Raw genomic sequence first — 19,660 nt, forward strand, 5'->3', positions numbered from 1 at the left:
TCCGCTGAGCCCGCGTGTGGGGGTCACTCCTCGGTGCCAGCTTTGCGCCAGGCGCGGCAGGTGCATTCCCGGCTCTCGCCAAGGGGGGGATTTTACCATGTGCAGATGGGGGTCTGGGCCATAAAACGCGGGCGGAAGCACAGGGTGCAATTTTAAAAATCTAGCCCCTAAGTCCAACCATCCCTTAAATTGCCGCTTTATCACAAGTCTCACAGGAGTGGGTGTTTGTTCTCAAATCCCCCAGCTCCTGCAAAGAATGGATTATGAGACTATCCACTTCCATTAAAAAAAATATATTCATAGTTGCTTGAGTGACCAAAAGCCCCCCCCCCCTCCAAAAAGAGGGGGACCCAAAAAGTGTAGGGACCCAAAAAGTGTACTTTTAAAAGCATTATCTCAGGCTTTTTAAAAGCAGTCTCTGTTTTTGGAGGCCTGAGGGGTTTTTTTTAAAGACTTGGGCCTGGCAATTCTGTCACTGCCGGTGGCATTTACGTTTGCCAATTGACATTTGAAAAAGCTTGGAAATTCAAGGGAACAGTCTTGATAGCGGGTGTCACTAAGCTACTGTATGGTGGGGATATGTTTAAAGAAGGGAATTTTTGCAGAGTGAATTCTCTATTATTGCTGCAAAAAGAGAAGTTGCTCAACTGTTGCAAGGTCACAGGTGTTTACTCTGATTGCTTTGTTCAACAGAACAAAGAGGATGGTTACCTGTGAATTTACTAAGAAGAGCTTGTTCCTCCTTCCCAGAGCACCCTCTTAGCAGGGTCATAAGTAACCCCCATGTCCAAAGGGCTGTAAACGGCACAAGGCAGGAAGCAGAGTCAATGCAAATGGCAGAAAAAGGCACAAGAACAAACTAAGGTAAATGTGTAGCTAGGGGGATTTTCCTCATCTATGAGCAAGTGAGTTAGAATTGTGCAGTTCATGAGCAACTGGAGGGATGTGGCACTTACAGGTGGTGCTCATAAGTCCCGCACTAGTGCTGGTGCTGTGGAACCAGCTGAAGGAGCATGCTGTCTATATGGGGCTTCAGTTGCATTTCCTTTCACGCATCTCTCCTTCCTGAAGATCAGCACAAGAGGCAGGTATCTAAAACCCATCCTGTTAATTATCAAGGAACATGCACAAGGTTGAAGTTTCTATCCCATATTTAAAACTGCAGGCACTGGGTTAGCTAGACCTTAATCTTCTCCTGCAGATTCATGTTAAAAAATCTCTCTCACACACACACACACACACACACACACACACACACACACACACACACACACACACACACACACACACACACACACACACACACACACACACACACACACACACACTGACCAGCAAGATGAGAGATGAGCCATATACAGCACCAACTGCCCGCAGACACTTTAGTCTAAGCACCCATCACTGCCAGGCTGAACTAGTAATGCTACTCATTGATATATTTTGCTTTCCACAACCAAATCTCTGTACAACTTTTCATGAGTGATGTACCTGAGTATTTGGATTCTAATGTCTAAACTGTATTGTTTAATCCAGGGGTTGGCAACCTTTCAGAAGTGATGTGCTGAGTCTTCATTTATTCACTCTGATTTAAGGTTTTGCGTGCCAGTAATACATTTTAACGTTTTTAGAAGGTCTCTTTCTATAAGTCTATAATATAAAACTAAATTATTGTATGTAAAGTAAATAAGGTTTTTAAAATGTTTAAGAAGCTTCATTTAAAATCAAATTAAAATGCAGAGGCCCCCCCCCCCCCCCAGATGGGTGGCCAGGACCCAGGCAGTGTGACTGCCACTGAAAATCAGCTCGTGTGCCACCTTCGGCACACGTGCCGTAGGTTGCCTACCCCTGGTTTAATCTATTCACCTTAATTTGGGTTATTGCTGATTACGTACTCTATGTATCATATGACTTTAAAAACAAATTTTGTGTTTGTGGATAATCCAAGCACTATACCCAGATGTATAGACACTTTTCCCAACCTATGTATTATATAATTTTTTTAACATTAGCTTTAATAAAATTTGTAAATATTTTACTTCACAATCCCAGCCCCACTCTAACCTTTACCAAATTTGGTGCATTTCTACACATTATGAAAAAACATGATTTGTTTACTATTTTCCTGCAGTTGAGAGGCCTCAACTCCACCTTAAAGTGGTTTTTCAACAATTTCCATTTCATGACCTCATTGTATGGAAAGTTGTGAGCAGAATCACTATGCTACAGAACAGAGTCAGGCAGCTAATGTGACTCACATCAACTCCCCTTCATCTCAAGTCAGCTCCCAACAACTTTCAATAGGAATTTTCCTCCTTAACTCACTTAGGCTCTTTTATCAGAGGGGTAGCCATGTTAGGGTATGTCTACACTACGAGAGTAGTTCGATTTTACTTAAATCGAATATGTGGAACCGATATTACAAAGTCGAACGTGTATATCCACACTAAGGACAGTAATAGACTTTGTGAGTCCACACTAACGGGGCAAGCGTCGACATTGGAAGCGGTGCACTGTGGGCAGCTATCCCACAGTTCCCGCAGTCCCCGCTGCCCATTGGAATTCTGAGTCGAGCCCCCAATGCCTGCTGGGGAAAAAAATGTGTCGAGGGTGGTTTTGGGTAACGGTTGTCATCCAACCATCACTCCCGCCCTCCCTCCCTGAAAGCGCCGGTGGGCAATCAATTCGCGCACTTTTCTAGTGAGTGACAGCGCGGACGCCACAGCACTGCAAGCATGGAGCCCGCTGCGACCATCGCTGCAGTTATGGCCGTTGTCAACACCTTGCACCTTATCATACACCTTTTCCAGAGGCAGATGCTGAGAAATCGGACAAGGAGGCTACCGCAGCGCGGTGAGGACATGAAGTCTGAGAGTGGCACAGACCTCTCACAAAGCACGGGACCCCATGCCTTGAACATCATGGTGGCAATGGGTCATGTTGATGCTGTGGAACGGCGATTCTGGGCCCGGGAAACGAGCACGGACTGGTGGGACCACATAGTGCTGCAGGTCTGGGATGAATCCCAGTGGCTGAGAAACTTTCGCATGCGGAAGGGAACTTTCCTGGAACTTCGTGAGTTGCTGTCCCCTGCCCTGAAGCACAAGGACACCCAGATACGAGCAGCCCTGACTGTCCAGAAACGAGTGGCCATAGCCCTCTGGAAGCTTGCAATGCCAGACAGCTACTGGTCAGTCGTGAATCACTTTGGTGTCGGCAAATCTACCGTGGGGGTTGCTGTGATGCAAGTAGCCAACGCAATCGTTGAGCTACTGCTGTCAAAGGTAGTGACCCTTGGAAACGTCCAGGTCATCATAGATGGCTTCGCCACGATGGGATTCCTAAACTGCAGTGGGGCTATAGATGGAACTCACATCCCTATCCTGGGACCGGACCACCAGGCCAGCCAGTACATTAACCGAAAGGGCTACTTTTCAATGCAAGCACTGGTGGACCATAGGGGACGTTTTACAAACATCAACGTAAGATGGCCGGGCAAGGTTCATGACACTTGTGTTTTCAGGAACTCTGGTCTGTTTAGACGGCTGCAGGAAGGTATTTACTTCCCGGACCAGAAAATAATTGTTGGGGATGTGGAGATGCCTATAGTGATCCTTGGGGACCCAGCCTACCCGCTAATGCCCTGGCTCATGAAGTCCTATACAGACGCCCTGGACAGTGAAAAAGAACTCTTCAACTATCGTCTGAGCAAGTGCAGAATGGTGGTGGAGTGTGCTTTTGGACGTCTCAAGGGGAGATGGAGAAGCTTACTGACTCGCTCTGATCTCAGCGAAACTAATATCCCCATTGTTATTGCAGCTTGCTGTGTGCTCCACAATCTCTGTGAGAGCAAGGGGGAGACCTTTATGGCGGGGTGGGAGGTTGAGGCGAATAGCCTGGCTGCTGATTACGCCCAGCCAGACAGCCGGGCGATTAGAACAGCCCAGCGGGACGCGCTCTGCATCCAGGAGGCTTTGAAAGCTAGGTTCCTCAGTGAGCAGGATAACCTGTGACTATTAACGTTGTTTAAAGAGAAGCTGAACCTGCCCCCATTTCTTTACCCACTTACTGTTGACTATCCTCTCCAGCTACATATCCCGTTCACCCCGTCCCCCCCCTTCCAACACATGTTTAACAAAGTTCCATTTATTTTATTTTTAATGAACACCGTTTTCTTTATTACGGATTTCGTGGTAAAGTGTTGAAACTGGGACGCAGACTGTGGTGGGGAGCAGGCGTAGTGATGGAAAGGACGCTTCTAAACTCGAGGAATGACAGGCTCCTGCTCCTAGAGCGGTCCGCAGTGGTGGACTGGTTGTTTCAACGGAGCCTGCCACCCCTCCTTTTCGGGACTCTGTGTGTGGGGGCTATGTGACTTTGTGGCGGGGGAGGATGGTTACAGATCCCTGCTGTGTGGCTCTGTGATCCAGGATAAGGACCGCTGCATAAGATCTCTATCCACCCCCCTCCACTCCCCACAGAACATGAAAACCACCTCCCAGACTGACCAGGGTGCCTAGTGACTGCACTGTGTGTGTGACCTGCTGCTGAACCTGCCCCCATGTCTGTACCCTGGTAAAGGTGACTGTCCTCTCCAATTACCAACCCCCTTCCTCCCCTTCAAACACACACTCCCCTAAAAGAACATGATGGAAACAGTAATTAACAGAAACATGTATTTTATTAGCTACTACACAGTTAGGGGATGAAACTGGGATGGGGGCTTGGGTGAGGCGGGAAGGAAAGGACTTATCAAATTTTGGGGAATGAGAGCCTTCTGGTACTTGAGCGGTCTGCAGGGGTGGAGTGACAGTTTTCACAGCCCCTGCCGCCCCTCCTTCTTGGGACTTTGGGTGAGGGGGGTATGGGAGTTTGTGGCGGGGGAGGGCGGTTAGAGATAGACTGCAGCGGGGCTCTGTCCTCCTGCCTCCCGTCCTGCAGAACATCCACAAGGCGACGGAGCATGTCCGTTTGCTCCCTCATTAGTCCAAGCAGCGTTTGAGTCACCTGCTCGTCTTCCTGCCGCCACCTCTCCTCCCATTCGCTGTGTGCTCTCTGGTATTGCGACATGTTCTCCCTCCACTGGGTCTGCTGGGCCGCATCGGCTTGGGAGCTGCCCATAAGTTCTGAGAACATGTCGTCCCGTGTCCTTTTCTTTCTCCGCCTAATCTGCGGAAGCCTCTGTGAGAGGGATGCCAGGGTAGGTCAGGAGACATTTGCAGCTGTGGGATGGGAAAAAGGGAGTGAATTCCTCACAAAGATAATTTTTTGTGAACAATGAACATAGTCTTTCTCTGTGAACAAGACCATGCACAGCACCTATCACATGCGCACTCAGGACAAGGTCGAATTTTCGGCCTTCGCATTCGGCCTTCGCAAGCCTGGGGTCTTGCAGTGGAGATCAGACAAGCGGGGCAGGACAGCGGAATTTGGGTAGCAGGCTGACATGGTAAGCCATAGACTTTTGGCTGCTTAAAACTTAAATTATAGCAGTGCCCTCCTTTCACGTTCAAAGCAATGCTCCTATCGTTGGCCAGTTCCTGCTGCTGGCAATTCGGCAAGCATGAACTCTGCCCCTGTCCCACCCCCTCGCGGCTGTCCCTGGGAAAGATCCCTGTATGCTGCCCCTCTCCCGCCTCCACTGCGTGGCTGTAAACCGCTGGTGACAATTCTGTAAAGGAACAGGCAAGCAGTCCCAATAGTAACATTCCCCTAATTCTAAGCAGGTCACCATGAGCGACATCACTCTGCTGAGAATTTCTGAGACCGAGAAAGAACGCATGCTGCGTGAAAGCCTGCAAAGACCAGGGCCGTATGCCGCCATGCTCTGCAAGGCAATGATCCCAGAGTACTTGATAGCCTGGCGAGGAAACGTTTCCTACCATGGAGGACACAATAAGGCCGCTCTCCCCAGGAACCTCATGCAAAGGCTTTCTAATTACCTCCAGGAGAGCTTCGTGAAGATGTCCCATGAAGATTTCAGCTCTATCCCCGGACATCTAGACCTTCTTTTCCAGTAGCTGCACTGGCAAGGACTAAAAAGTAGAGCGCCTAGGGCAAACTAATCATGATAAACTGGACATTGTTAGATTCTTTTGCAATAGTTGCACTGCCAAGGACTAAAACGTTAAGTGCTTAGGGCAAACAAATCATGAAAAACCCATTGTTAATATTCCTGTTCTGTTCAAAATAAATGTTTACATGTTTAACACACTTACCGACTGATCCTTCCCCTGATTCAGGGTCTGGGTTAATGCCTGGGGATGGTTGGTAGGGGATCTCTGTGAGGGTGATGAGATCCTGGCTGTCTGGGAAATCAGTGTTGTAAGCGCTGTCGACTGTCTCCTCCTCCTCCTCACCTTCCTCATCTTCCCCGTCCACTAACATCTCCGAGGAGGTGGCCGTTGACAATATCCCATCCTCAGAGTCCACGGGCAGTGGTGGGGTAGTGGTGGCGGCCACATCTAGAATGGAATGCAGTGCCTCGTAGAAATGGCATGTCTGTGGCTGGGATCCGGAATGTCTGTTTGACTCTTTGGTCTTCTGGTACGCTTGTCTCAGCTCCTTGATTTTCACGCAGCACTGCGTTGCATCCCAGCTGTATCCTCTCTCTGTCATGGCTTTTGAGATCTTCTCGTAGATCTTTGCATTCCGTCTTTTCGATCGCAGCTCCAAAAGCACGGACTCATCGCCCCACACTGCGATCAGATCCAAGACTTCCCAATCAGTCCATGCTGGGGCCCTCTTTCTATTCTGAGATTGCATGGTCACCTCTGCTGGAGAACTCTGCATCGTTGCCAGTGCTGCTGAGCTCGCCACGATGTCCAAACAGGAAATGAGATTCAAACTGCCCAGACAGGAAAAGGAATTCAAATTTTCCCGGGGCTTTTCCTGTGTGGCTGGTCAGAGCATCCAAGCTCGGACTGCTGTCCAGAGTGTCAACAGAGTGGTGCACTGTGGGATAGCTCCCGGAGCTATTAGCGTCAATTTCCATCCACACCTACCCTAATTCGACATGGCCATGTCGAATTTAGCACTATTCCCCTCGTCGGGGAGGAGTACAGATATCGATTTAAAGAGACCTCTATGTCGAAAGAAATAGCTTCGTTGTGTGGACGGGTGCAGGGTTAATTCGAGTTAACGCTGCTAAATTCGACATAACCTCCTAGTGTAGACCAGGCCTTAGTCTGGATCTGTAAAAAGCAACAGAGTCCTGGGGCACCTTATAGACTAACAGATGTATTGGAGCATAAGCTCCATTACATGCATCTGATGAAGTGGGTATTCACCCACGAAAGCGCATGCTCCAATACATCTGTTAGTCTATAAGGTGCCACAGGACCCTCTGTTTCTTTAGGCTCTTTTGAAAATACTATTAATTGTGTTTAAAATGCCCATAGCACCCACTGGCCCATCTACACTAAGCTTCCCAATGCTACCACCATCCATGGCCTTGTGTACACGGAGGGCTGGTCTACACTAATGCTGTAGGTCAATCTGAGTTATGCAAGTTACTTAACTGAAGTCGACGTAACTTGGGTTGACTTACAGCCGTGTCTACATCGCGCTGTGTTGATGGGAAACACTCTCCTGTCGACACAGCTTCCGCTTCATGAAAGGAGACTCGAGGAGCTCGGTTTGTTTAGCCTAACCGAAAGAAGGCTGAGGGGGGATATGATTGCTCTCTTCAAATATATCAGAGGGATAAATACCAAGGAGGGAGAGGAATTATTTCAGCTCCGTACTAATGTGGACACGAGAACGAATGGATATAAACTGGCCGTGGGGAAGTTTAGGCTTGAAATTAGACGAAGGTTTCTGACCATCAGAGGGGTGAAATATTGGAACAGCCTTCCGAGAGAAACAGTGGGGGGCGAAGGACCTGTCTGGCTTTAAGATTAAGCTAGATAAGTTTATGGAGGGAATGGTTTAATGGGATAACGTGATTTTAGTCAAATCAACAGCGTGCTATCGCTGGTAAATAGTATCAATGGCCAATGAGGGTCTGGCTGGAGAATCTTGCCTACATGCTCAGGGTTCTACTGATCGCCATATTTGGGGTCGGGAAGGAATTTTCCTCCAGGGTAGATTGGCAGAGGCCCTGGAGGTTTTTCGCCTTCCTCAGCAGCATGGGGCAGGGTTCCCTAGCTGGAGGATTCTCTGCGACTTGAAGCCTTTAAATCACAGAATTTGGGGACTTCAACAACAGAGTCAAGGGAAAGGGGTTGGGTCAGCTTTTGTGGCCTGCATCATGCGGGAGGTCAGACTAGATGATCATAATGGTCCCTTCTGACCTTAAAGTCTATGAGTCTATGAGAATCAAACGGAGAGCACTCTCCCATTGACTTAGAGTCTTCACCAGACCCACTAAAATCGACACCGCTACATCAATTGCAACAGTGCTGATTTAGCCGGTAGTATATACATGGCCTGAGCCTTTGTCCTGCTTTCAGCCACTAGTGGTTTGACACCAATATGCTCAGCCACAGTGTAGACTGGAAAACTGCTATAAACTGCAGTTTGCACTTATGTAGTTTACACCTATCCATGCTCGAAAACAAGCCGCACTAGTGCAAAACAAGGCTTAATAGGGCAAACCTGATGCTATGCTGGGGATTTGAACTGCTAACTGAAAATCAGGACAATCCCCAGTGTAGCTATGACCTTAGCAACAGTGGGAAATTAAAACATCTAAATCCAGACACATCCTTCAGGTAATCTGAGCAAAGGCAAAGCGTCATTAGATTAAACATCTTTGCAGTTTCTAATGAGTATCAGAAACCTGTTTCTATCACTTAGGACAGGATCCAACTGGGGGCCTCCGGAGCTTAGTGCACGAGCCTCTACCGCATGAGCTAAAAGCCAACTGGCTTTTAGTGAAGGCTGTGGACCAGACTCATTTTATGTCTCTCTAAGTGGTCTTGGTGCCACTAGATGGGACAGACCACCACACCCAGGAAGTGTGTGGGTTACACTATCACGCTTGCATTTAGTTTGGATAGTATCTTACTGCACAAGTGACCCCACAGAAGCTATACACCAGGGGTCGGCAACGTATGGCACACATGCCAAAGACGGCACGCGAGCCGACTTTTAATGGCACGCTGGAGCCTGCTGGGACTCCAGCGTGCCATTAAAAATCCTGCCCAGCCCGGCCCGCTCTCCTCTGCCCTCCGCTCCCCCCCAGGGGCAGGGAGCAGAAGCATAGCCGTGCACATGGGGTGGGCAAATGACCCCACTCTCCTGGCACGGCAAGCCGTGGGGTCCGCGCTCCTGGGCCGGAGCGCAGCAAGCTGCCGGCCCCTCACGCGCCTTCTCTGGAGCTCTGCCGCCGCGCACGCAGCGCTCTGGGGGTAGGGGCTGCGTGCTCCCATGGGGCAGTGTTTGGCTCCGCGGGGAGGGAAAGACGCTCCCCGTTCACCCGGAGCCCTGCCGCTGCGCGCACAGAGCTCTGGGGGCCGAGGCTGCACGCTCCCGCGGGGCAGCTTATCAGGCTCTGCGTGGAGCCTCATGGTAAGGGTCCGGGGCCGGGGGGGGTTGGGTAAGGGGTGGGCGTGGGGGCAGTCAGGGGCTGGGGGGGGTTGGATAAGGGGTGGGTGTGGGTTGGATGGGGGGAGGTCTCTGGAGGGGGCAGTCAGGGAGCAGGGGGGGTTGGATGGGGCATGGGAGTCCTGGGGTCTGTCAGGGCGTGGATAGGGGTCAGGGCAGTCAGGGGACAGAGCAAGGAGGGTCCTGGGGGGGCAGTTAGGGTGGGGGGGGGGATCTCTGGAGGGGGGGGTCAGGGGATAAGGAGCTTGGGGGTTGGGAGTTCTTAGGGGGGCAATCACCCAGCCCTCTCCCCTGAGCCCTGACCCCCCCCCCCACACACACACCCTGCCCTCTGCCCTGAGCCCCGCACACACCCCAGAGCCCTGCCCTGAGCCCTGTACCTCCCTCATACACACACCTAGCCCTCTGTTTGACTCCTTCATCCCACCCCCACAACTCTAGCCCTGACTCTGGCACCCCCACACATCCCCAGCCCCCCCTCTGCCCTGACACCTGCACCGCCCCACATCCCCAGCCCCCCCACACCCCATGCACCCGCCACATCCCCACCCAGAGCACCAAATGGGAGCTCCTGAAACCCCCCCCCACATTCCCATCTGTACCCCTTGCATCAAATGGGAGCTGCCCAGGTAAGTGCCCCACACCCAAACCTCCTGCCCCAACCCTGAGCCCCCTCCCTCATTTTAGCTCCTGGCCCGACCCTTCACCCCCAGCCCTGTGCTCAGTGCACTGCCACCCTCAGCTCAGTGCAGAGAGAGGAAGAGAATGGCCAGAACCAGGGAGAAGGTAGGTACCCACTGTATGTGGGGAGGGCCAGGACCCCAGACTGGCAGCGGGCTGAGTGGATCCGGCAGCCAGGATCCCGGCTGGCAGGAGCTGGCGGATGGAACCCCTGAGTGGCAGTGAGCTGAGCCGCTCAGTCCACTGCCGGTCTGGGGTCCTGGCCGCCGGCCCCACACAGCCCGCTGCTGGTCTGGGGTTCTGACTGCCGGATCCTTGCCAGCCGGGGTCCTGGCCGCAGGCCTCGCTCAGCCCGCAGCAGGCCTAGGTGAACAGAACCCCAGACCAGCAGCGGGCGGAGCGGGCTGCTGGCGTAAGATCAACATTTTAATTTCATTTTAAATGAAGCTTCTTAAACATTTTGAAAACCTTGTTTATTTTACAATACAACACTAGTTTAGTTATATTATATATAGACTTATAGAGAGAGACCTTCTAAAAAACATTAAAATGTATTACTGGCCCGCGAAACCTTAAATTAAGGTGAATAAATAAAGACTCGGCACACCGCTTCTGAAAGGTTGCCGACCCCTGCAGTTTCCTGGCAGTCCATTGTTACAAGGCTGACAAAGTGCTACCCCTTGCTAGAAAGATCCATACTCTAGGAAATCATGGATTTTTGGGGGGGCGGGGGGGGGGAAATGGGAGGTGCAAAAAGTAGTACTAGTTTCATCTGCTCTGGAAAGCAGTGACCAGATCACAGTAGAGGGGTACATTTCAACCACATTTTTACATCGCTATTGAGACAGTTTCTATTTTAATGCATAGGGGGAAAAAAGTCAGGATGCTATCATCTTTGCACCATATTCCTTTTATTCAGAGAAATTACTTAAGTAGAACAGAGAAATTCCAGTTTTTTCACTTGATAAATATGCTGCTTTCCAAGTAAAATTCTGTACAGCTTGTATAAATACAAATAAATTATGTTTTCAGTGATCATGACAAAACAGCGTTTGGTGATGAACACCTTCTCACAGCAGAGAATTTCCTGAATGTAATAAACTTGCTTTAAATGCTACCAAACTTATTTTCAGCTACTGAAATATAAAAATAAAGACATTTCATTTAGGCATGGAATCAGAAGGAATTTGCTCACAAGTATAACCATTTTACTGCTTACTTATCAGAAAGTGCCCATAAGGAAACAAAGGTAATTTATTTTGGCTCTCGCTACAAGCTTAACAAATTTGTGTGGATTCTGAACACATGAATCTTACACACATCCATGCACTTCACCATGGGATGCCACACTGAGGACACACTGAACACAAGTGTAGCGGGGCGGCCTGGCTTCCAGGCGCCCCAGGAAGCGATGAGCCAGAACAGCCGCCAGAGTGGGCGGAGCCACCGCGACCTGTCCCCGCCCCCCGGAAGTCAAGGGGTGGGACAGGAAGTATAAAGGCCAGGCCCCAGCGCTCACTAGCTGGCCGGCAGCGGGAGAGGACAGACGCTGGTGCCCGAGCTCCCGCAGACCTGAGCCTGCCGAGAGCCCGGTACCCAGAGGAGGACTGGCCGAGCCTGCCGAGAGCCCGGTACCCCGAGGAGGACTGGCCGAGCCTGCCGAGAGCCCGGTATCCTGAGGAGGACTGGCCGAGCCTGCCGAGAGCCCGGTACCCCGAGGAGCGGTCTGAGCTTCCCCCCGCTGAGGGCCCAGAGGGAGCGACAGACCTACCTGGTGCTCGGGGCCCGGAGGAGCCCATGATCTGCGACCCAGCAGACGGAACTCAGGAGGAACAGGTACCCATGGAGGAGGAGATGGGAAGTGGCCCGGGGATAGCTGACCCCGAACCCATGTCAGTGTGTTGCGGTCAGGATCCCCACTGACTGCGCGGCAGATGGACTGCTGCGGATAGGGCCCCGGGCTGGAACACAGTGGAGTGGGTGGGCCTGTGTTCCCCCCTGCCACCCCGCGCCGGGTGGCAGTCTCTCCTCCTCCTTGTCCAAGGGGCCTGGGCCCCTGACTGACTATTGGTTTGCTGCCCCGCCCTGACCTAGGGCCTGGGCTAACCCAAACTGACCCAGCCCCTGCTACAAGGCCTGGGCCACTGACTGACTATTGGTTTGCTGCCCCGCCCTGACCCAGGGCCAGAGCTGTTAATTGTATGCTCAGTCCCTGCATAAGGGCCTGAGCTCTAAACTGTTAATTGTGTGCTCAGTCCCTGCCTAAGGGCCTGAGCCCGGAACTGTTAATTGTGTGCTCAGTCCCTGCCTAAGGGCCTGAGCTCTGAACTGCTAATTGTGTGCTCAGTCCCTGCATAGGGGCCTGAGCCCTGAACTATCAATTGGGTGCTTAGCCCCTACCCAAAGGTCGGGGCCCTAACTGTTATTCGCTTTGTAGCGGGGCGGCCTGGCTTTCAGGCGCCCCAGGAAGGGACGAGCCCCACCCCGGACCTACTACAACAAGACTTGGGGTAAGAATAGTTTGGGGTTGTTTTTTGTGGAGTTTCCTGGAGAGGAGAGCAAAGGAACACTGATTATTCTGGAGATTTGATTTAAAAACTGAGGATACATTTGAATTAATAAAAACCTACAGCAGTTCAATGAGTATCTTTGGCATCATTAATCTGTATTTTAAAAGGGATAATAAGTACTTCAAGATAGAAACTTCCAAATAGAAATCTCAACAGGCTCTTGCTTGCAACAGCAAAATCCACAAAGCTGAATATAACTGTAGCGAGAGGAATCTGGGATCACGAGAGAAGTTTAGTGCAATCATATGAGGTTTCCCTCAATTTTTCCATTTTCTTCCAATATCGTGTTCACTGTCTGATGAACAAATTAGTAATCAGCACTGCCAGAATGATAGGCATCTTTCCTGCAAAAGCAAAATAAAGAAAGTTATAACCAAAGTAAAAATGCATAATATCTTTACTTCACTCCAGATGTTTAGGATAATGAGTTTTTTCATTTTATGTTCTGTCTGAAAGATTTGTTTTGTTTATTTTAGAGTTACATTAACACAATTATAAACTAATTTCCAATTAAAGCACAGTTCGTGCTGTTTCTTCTCAGAGGCCACGTCCAAAACAGAAAAAAAATGAGTAGAATTAATCTGTAATCAAAGTTGGCAAACAGTTGTAAGTTAGCTATTACATATCCTAAATACAGGAGAACTGGACTAGCTATGCTCCCTCCCCCTAACGCTCAACTGTTTAGAGCACTGGAAAGGCGAGGGAGTCATTTATAACATAACACTGTTTTAGGACACATTAGTTTCTTCCGCTGACTAATCACATTCAACTGTACACCAAGAATACCACCTAGAGTCCTGTTGAAGAGTCAACAGAATGTTTGTAGCATTGTCAGGGCCCTGGGTTTCACAGTGAACCCACTATGAAACACACCACCACCACCACCTGAGCTCTTCAGTAGAGATTTGTTTAGCATCTTCTACCTGCTGGAAAGCTCCACATATACAATTATATCAGCTAAAAGTTGTAATATAAAGTCTGTATACTACTACTCCTCTACTGAATGAAGTCTCAGATTTAAGGATATAATTGCAACCTTACACCAGAAATGAAAATCCAACATGGGCTTTGTAGCATTAATATTCTTCTGGAGAAAATATTTGTTCTTATATTATCAAAATGGTAATATACTGAAATAACGTTTATATGTGAAGACAGAGCCGTTAATGACAAGTTACAGCACAAGGACATAAGGCACACAATGCATTCATAACTGCTGTAGTTGACAAAATGGTTACATAGAAATGGAGAATTTAGTGAATATTCACATAAGTGTCATATTCAACATATCTGTTTAGGCCACGGAAGAAAGGTAACCTAAGAAAGTAATTTATAGTCTCAATTTGATATGCTGCATTATGTTCTTGCAGATAATGGTTCATCAGAACCTCACCATCTTTTCACATTGACGTAAATATTTTCTATAAAAATACCTTTCAAGACCCAAATTAGTTTTTTTTTCACGTTCCTGTAGATCACTGAAGCGCTGATTTGCATCATATGGGCTGAACAGCAGGAAAGGAGAGAAACTAATTCAATAAAATAGGACTCCAGAATTCAAGAGTAAAAATCAAAGTTGCTTTTGCTTCTTTAAAGGAGGCTTTTTATATAATTAGAATGCCAAAGACAACTGAATATTAGGAAAATTTTTGATGGCAATGTTTTTTTTTTGGGGGGGGGGGGGGGGGGGAGGGAAGTAGTGGAAGCCCTATTACCTGTAACTTTTAAAACTAGCATGGACTAAAATGGTAGAGAACAATCCTGCCTTTGCAGGAACAGGATGATTTGACAGGTCCTCTCTGTCTCTCACTTCTAGAATTCTATAGTCATGAGTTTAACTGGCTTAAAAGATCCTTACATGTTATTTCCATATCATTAGATGATTAAAAAAGTGAAAGATTAAAAAAAAAACTAGTTAATGCTACTTACTTTTGCATTTCTTTCAGTGCACATAGAGAAAATTAGCTTTCCAAGCACTAGCACAATGAAGCATTGCAGTGTTGCAAACTAAGAGAATGTTTAAATCCAAAATTTTATGTACAATTTTCTATTCAAACTCAATTGTGTAAGAAATCCCATACCAGGTAAGATCTATATGCACTCTACCCAGCTGTGCCCCTTTTAAAGGGGACACAGTTTTAACTCAAGCTTCCTATCAATATTTATATTCATATTTCCGCCAATCAAACATCTCCAGGGGACTGCAGCAAACAGAGATGTCAAGCTTGAGGTTCACATGATTGGGTATAGAGGACTAATTTATAATTAGTGTATGTGCTAGTACCCCTTTACTGAGTGAAGTCTCAAATTTATTTAAACATATTGCTCTTCTAGAAAACATTCAAAAGAGCTATTAATAGTTTGACAAAAGATTGGTCAATATGCAAATTAAAGTCAAGTATAAAGCTTAAAAGGGTTTCCTAAAAACTGAAGTTAAATTATTGGAAAAACCTATGGCTTTACTTTTTCAGACAGCAAACTGTTTCTGGGATTAAGTGAACACAAAAATACACAACATTAAACTTCTGAGTTTTAGATTTCAGTTGTGTGTTTTGACAAGTTAGGTAAAACAAGCCACATTGTACCATGTCCTGAATCAGGAACTGTTGGTCAGAATCCTGTTTCCTCACACAGAGAAAGTCATTTTTGTATGTGGACTAGCCTTGGCATTGTAAAAATCGCATTGGAAGGCAAGAAACCAATGTACAAATTTTCTTCTCTAATGTGCGTGTCTTTTCCTGTTTAATAGACAGCTCTGGTTAAAACGTATAGGAGGACAAGTTACCTTATTTAGGCTAGTTCTTTCAAAACTGTGCCCAGTTAAATCCTAGCTAGTCAGTACTTTTCATAGTCAGAGAGACTACATAGCAACGTGCTACTTGCAAGTCATCTTAATATTGGATTTGTTTTATTCTGGTAGTACAAGCCCATTTCAAATGAGACTCTTTTCTTGGGAACTTCCAACATGGAATATTATTCAAAAGTTTACACTAATTGGGCTTCCAAATACAATATTACAGTCAACAAGCACCAGGCTTGATGGTCATGACAAAAGTGCAATACGTCACAACTAGCATAAGTGTTGCTTCAGAGGGATAGTATCTAATAGCTCACGACTTGAATTATATTGTGCTTGAGCACAACAGCTGGTCAATGTACCTCCTCTAAAAAAGCATTAAAGGATATCGAAAATAAAAGGAAAGCTAAAAGTTATACAAAGCAGAAAGGATCTCTAAAGTCAGTTACCTGTGTAGCTGGAGACAGCTCTAAATTAGCAGTTGTAGGATGCTGCACATCATCTCATTAGTTTAGACATGAGATGGGACACCATGTGCTGTTAAAGGCTTATGATCATTGGTCTTTGCTTACAGATGAAAGATTAAAATAAGCCTCAGCACCAGAATTCTCGTTTACCCTACAAAAGATATTAGGCAGGTGCTTTGTTGAAATGTCCTGTAAGCTAAGAATGTTTATTACGTGGATGGGAAGATGGGAGTCTCTGCCTACACAGGTAACAAGCAACACTGACATTTCTAAGAATGGTTATACAGTAGAAAGCAGGCTCCACAGCATCTAAGATATCTATAGCAAAGTTAGAGCTAAACAAAGAAATTTAGATTGAAACTAGATCTTGGGTGCAAATCAAAGGCACTTCAGAATCAATGGAACCCAAGGGAACTTCATATAAATGGCAGTTTTTCAAATAGTAACATTTTAAAACAATTTTAAAAAGCTTTTACACAGTGTTAATTAGCAGCAAGACAAAATCTCCACTGTGAACGCTGTAGCAAGCAAATCTTGAACAGCAGATCAATAGGATTATGTTTTTAGTGAGCCATATTCACATTTTACAAACTTGAAAATTTTAGACATTTCTGAAGACATTCTGGGCCTGAATCTCTGGGGGTCCATGGGAAAAAGCTCTGGGACACACACCTAGTTTGAGGATAACTCAAGTATTCCTGTTTTGTCAATGGGAGAAGAAAATCAAAATAGAGAAGACACTTTGGGTTGGGGGATTGGGACAGACACACTAAGGCTATGTCCATACTGGAGCTGGAGATGTAGTTTGCAACTCGGGTAGACATAGCCCAGTGCTAGCATGCTACAAACAGAAGTGTAGCTGTGGTGGCACGAGTGGCAAGTCAGCCTTCCAAGTACAGCGCCACTGCAGCTACACTTGTGTTTTTAGCATGCTAGCTCAATCCGAGCTAATGCAGGTATGTCTACACCTGAGCTCAAAGTTACACCTCCAGTTCCAATGTAGACATACACTAAGTTTCAGACCACCAGACACAGATCCTTCCCTCCCACTGGCCACGCTGAATGTGCCCTGATTTTTCCTTTTTACATGGATCTACAGTTTAAAAATGGAGCTTTAATTGTCCTTGGTTGTATAAAGGGATTGATTTGTAGAAGCTGATAAAGCTCTAGTGTCCCATTTAAAAGACTGGTATGTTGACAGGAAAGAAATTGATTTCTATTATCTTAGAAATAAGAATATTAAAGTATATAGTGTGAAAAGGAGTGTGAGCAAAGCACATCGATTCCCTACATTATTGCTGAGGACAGAAGGAAATGAGGTAGTAGTGTAGAACCTTTTTGTACAGTGCTTTTGGGCTGCCTGGCCAGAATTTTTTTTTAATCATTTATTCATTTTTATATCTGTACTGATTTTAAAGTAATATTCTGAAAATTTAATCTAAACTGCTGAATTTACTAAGTTGTGCAAAAGTGACTATATGTAGTGAACCTCTGCCATGTCCTCCTCCCCCGCCCCACCCGCCCGAGGCTGCTGAGGAGATGGGCTGAGGGTTAGCTGGATATTTAAGGACAACTCTTTTGTGTGGAATACTAGAAAGTCCTACATTAAACATCCTATGTTAAAAAACATTAATAAGGCTGCAAAGTCAAGCACTCAGTTACAAAAGGCAAGAATTAAGGTTGCCTGTACAACCTGAGTTGACCTCCTTGTCCATACGCACGGTGATCAGTCTTTAGTTACACGATCACCTGCTGTTTTCTCCCCACAGGACCCCTGCCTCACTCAGTGCATACGACAGATATTACTCACTTAAGGAGCAGCTTATATTTTTTGTTTAGAAATGTGCTTAGAAGACTAACAGGGGATATGATCGAGGTCTCAAAAAATCATAAATGGCATGAAGTGTTATTTACTCCCCCTCACATAACACAAAAATCAGGGGTCACCCAATGAATTTAATAGGCATCGGGTTTAGCACTAACAAAGAAGTACTTCACACAACAGAGTCAACCTGTGGAACTTGTTGACAGGCCAAAAATCTACCTGGGATCACAAAAGAATTACGGTAGTTATGTCCATGGAGGATAGTTCCATCAATGGCTATTAGCCAAGATGCTTAGGGATGCAAGCCCATGCTCTGGGTGTCAGCACACCTGCCAGCCCCTGAGACTGGGCAACAGGGAATCAATCTCTTGATCATTGCCCTGTTCTGTTCATTCCCTCTGAATCAACCAACAGTGGCCACTAGACTAGATGGACCATATGGCCATTCTTATGTTGTGTTTTCTCCTTGTTGTACAGCTGTGGCCCCAGGCATTATTTACTGCACACTCTTCAAACCCTGCTCTGAAGACAGACACATTAATTCCATTTCTGAATCACTTGGCTACATGATTGTCACAGAACCCCTGTAAGATGAGGGGATATCTTCATGTGCATAAAAATTAAAGCACATGTGGAAGTGCTGACAGGATTGGGGCTTGAGTTTCCACAGCTGAAGGGCTGGGATTTGAGGCAGGGGGATGGTTCAGGCAATTAAGCATGTGTTAGTTTTGCTTTGTGTAAGGTGGGGTTACTCAGCTTAGCAAAACACATTAGGATGTAAAGATCTAAAACAAAAAACAAAAAACAAAAAAACCAAACAAACCACAAAACAGTTCTATCCTAAACTTTCAGCATCCAATACAGATTTCTGCACAACACAAGATGTTTTCCAACAAAAGCAAATACAACAAATATGGTATTAAGTGTTTTTCTTAATGCAGACTACATTTTCCTGGAATGGCAAAGTAGCATTACATGAAGCATGGCCAAGTTAGAGAAAATAGTCCATTTAATTCACTTAAAAGCTTCTGCACTTGGCTGCTGATAAAAAAATTTGAGATGTGATCCTAGAAAAGCCTCTATGTATAGTTGGGAAGTGTCATTACTTCAGAGCTGCTGGTGAGTGCAGTTTTGGAGAGCCATGCCTTTGCTTTCTCCTCGCATGCAGGTATGCAAGAAAAGATACGGGTTGCTAAACTAAACAAAAATCAGGTAAAACCTCAGACTATATTAGCGCACACAGCAATTGAAGGACTACAGGAAAGAAATGGTGAACTACTCTGAAGAATTAGTGAGACATCAGGATCTTGTTTTGGCTCACCCTTTTCCCCCAAAGCAAGCTTTGTATGTCACAATGGCAACAATTCCACCAGCCACCAATAAACCAATGACGACTCCTTGATGGAAAAAAGGAAACAGTAAGCTGGTGATAACATTAAACTAGAACATTTATGGTGAAATCCAGCAAAAATTCACAATTCTGGAATCCACTTGCACCAATGTCATCAGCACCAAGATTATTCAAAGGTGAGTTTCCCATAGGTGCTTTAATGATGGTTTCTCTACTGAAGATCTCATATAAAGATTTGAGCCAAAATGTTATTCTCCTGAGAGAAAATTGAACAGAGACATTAACAAAATGTCCAATATTAGAAAAAAGTCACAGGACTAAAACCTCCCTTCAAAATGGAGAGAAAGTTCCAGCTCTGGAACTAGAAAGGCAGAACAGTGAAATGTTATCCTACATGGTCAACTCCCAATGTCGTGTTTCTTC

At 46.6% G+C, this 19,660-nt stretch overlaps 1 protein-coding gene across 6 annotated transcripts in view; it reads right to left on the reverse strand.

The window, feature by feature from the left end:
• Window positions 1-11,119: 11,119 nt before the first annotated feature.
• CR2 (complement C3d receptor 2) overlaps window positions 11,120-19,660 on the reverse strand; it is a 194,513-nt gene continuing 185,972 nt past the window's right edge. For all 6 annotated transcript variants that reach the window (XM_065594550.1, XM_065594552.1, XM_065594555.1 and 3 more), the window contains 3 exons: window positions 19,208-19,283; window positions 14,231-14,302; window positions 11,120-13,141 (listed from right to left, as the gene is read on the reverse strand). In XM_065594550.1, the coding sequence (XP_065450622.1) occupies window positions 13,105-13,141; window positions 14,231-14,302; window positions 19,208-19,283 (185 nt within the window). In that variant the 3' untranslated portion in view covers window positions 11,120-13,104. The remainder of the gene's footprint in view (window positions 13,142-14,230; window positions 14,303-19,207; window positions 19,284-19,660) is intronic.

The sequence above is a fragment of the Chrysemys picta genome, chromosome 4 (genome assembly GCF_011386835.1).
Source record: "Chrysemys picta bellii isolate R12L10 chromosome 4, ASM1138683v2, whole genome shotgun sequence".
Classification (NCBI taxonomy): Eukaryota; Metazoa; Chordata; order Testudines; family Emydidae; genus Chrysemys; species Chrysemys picta.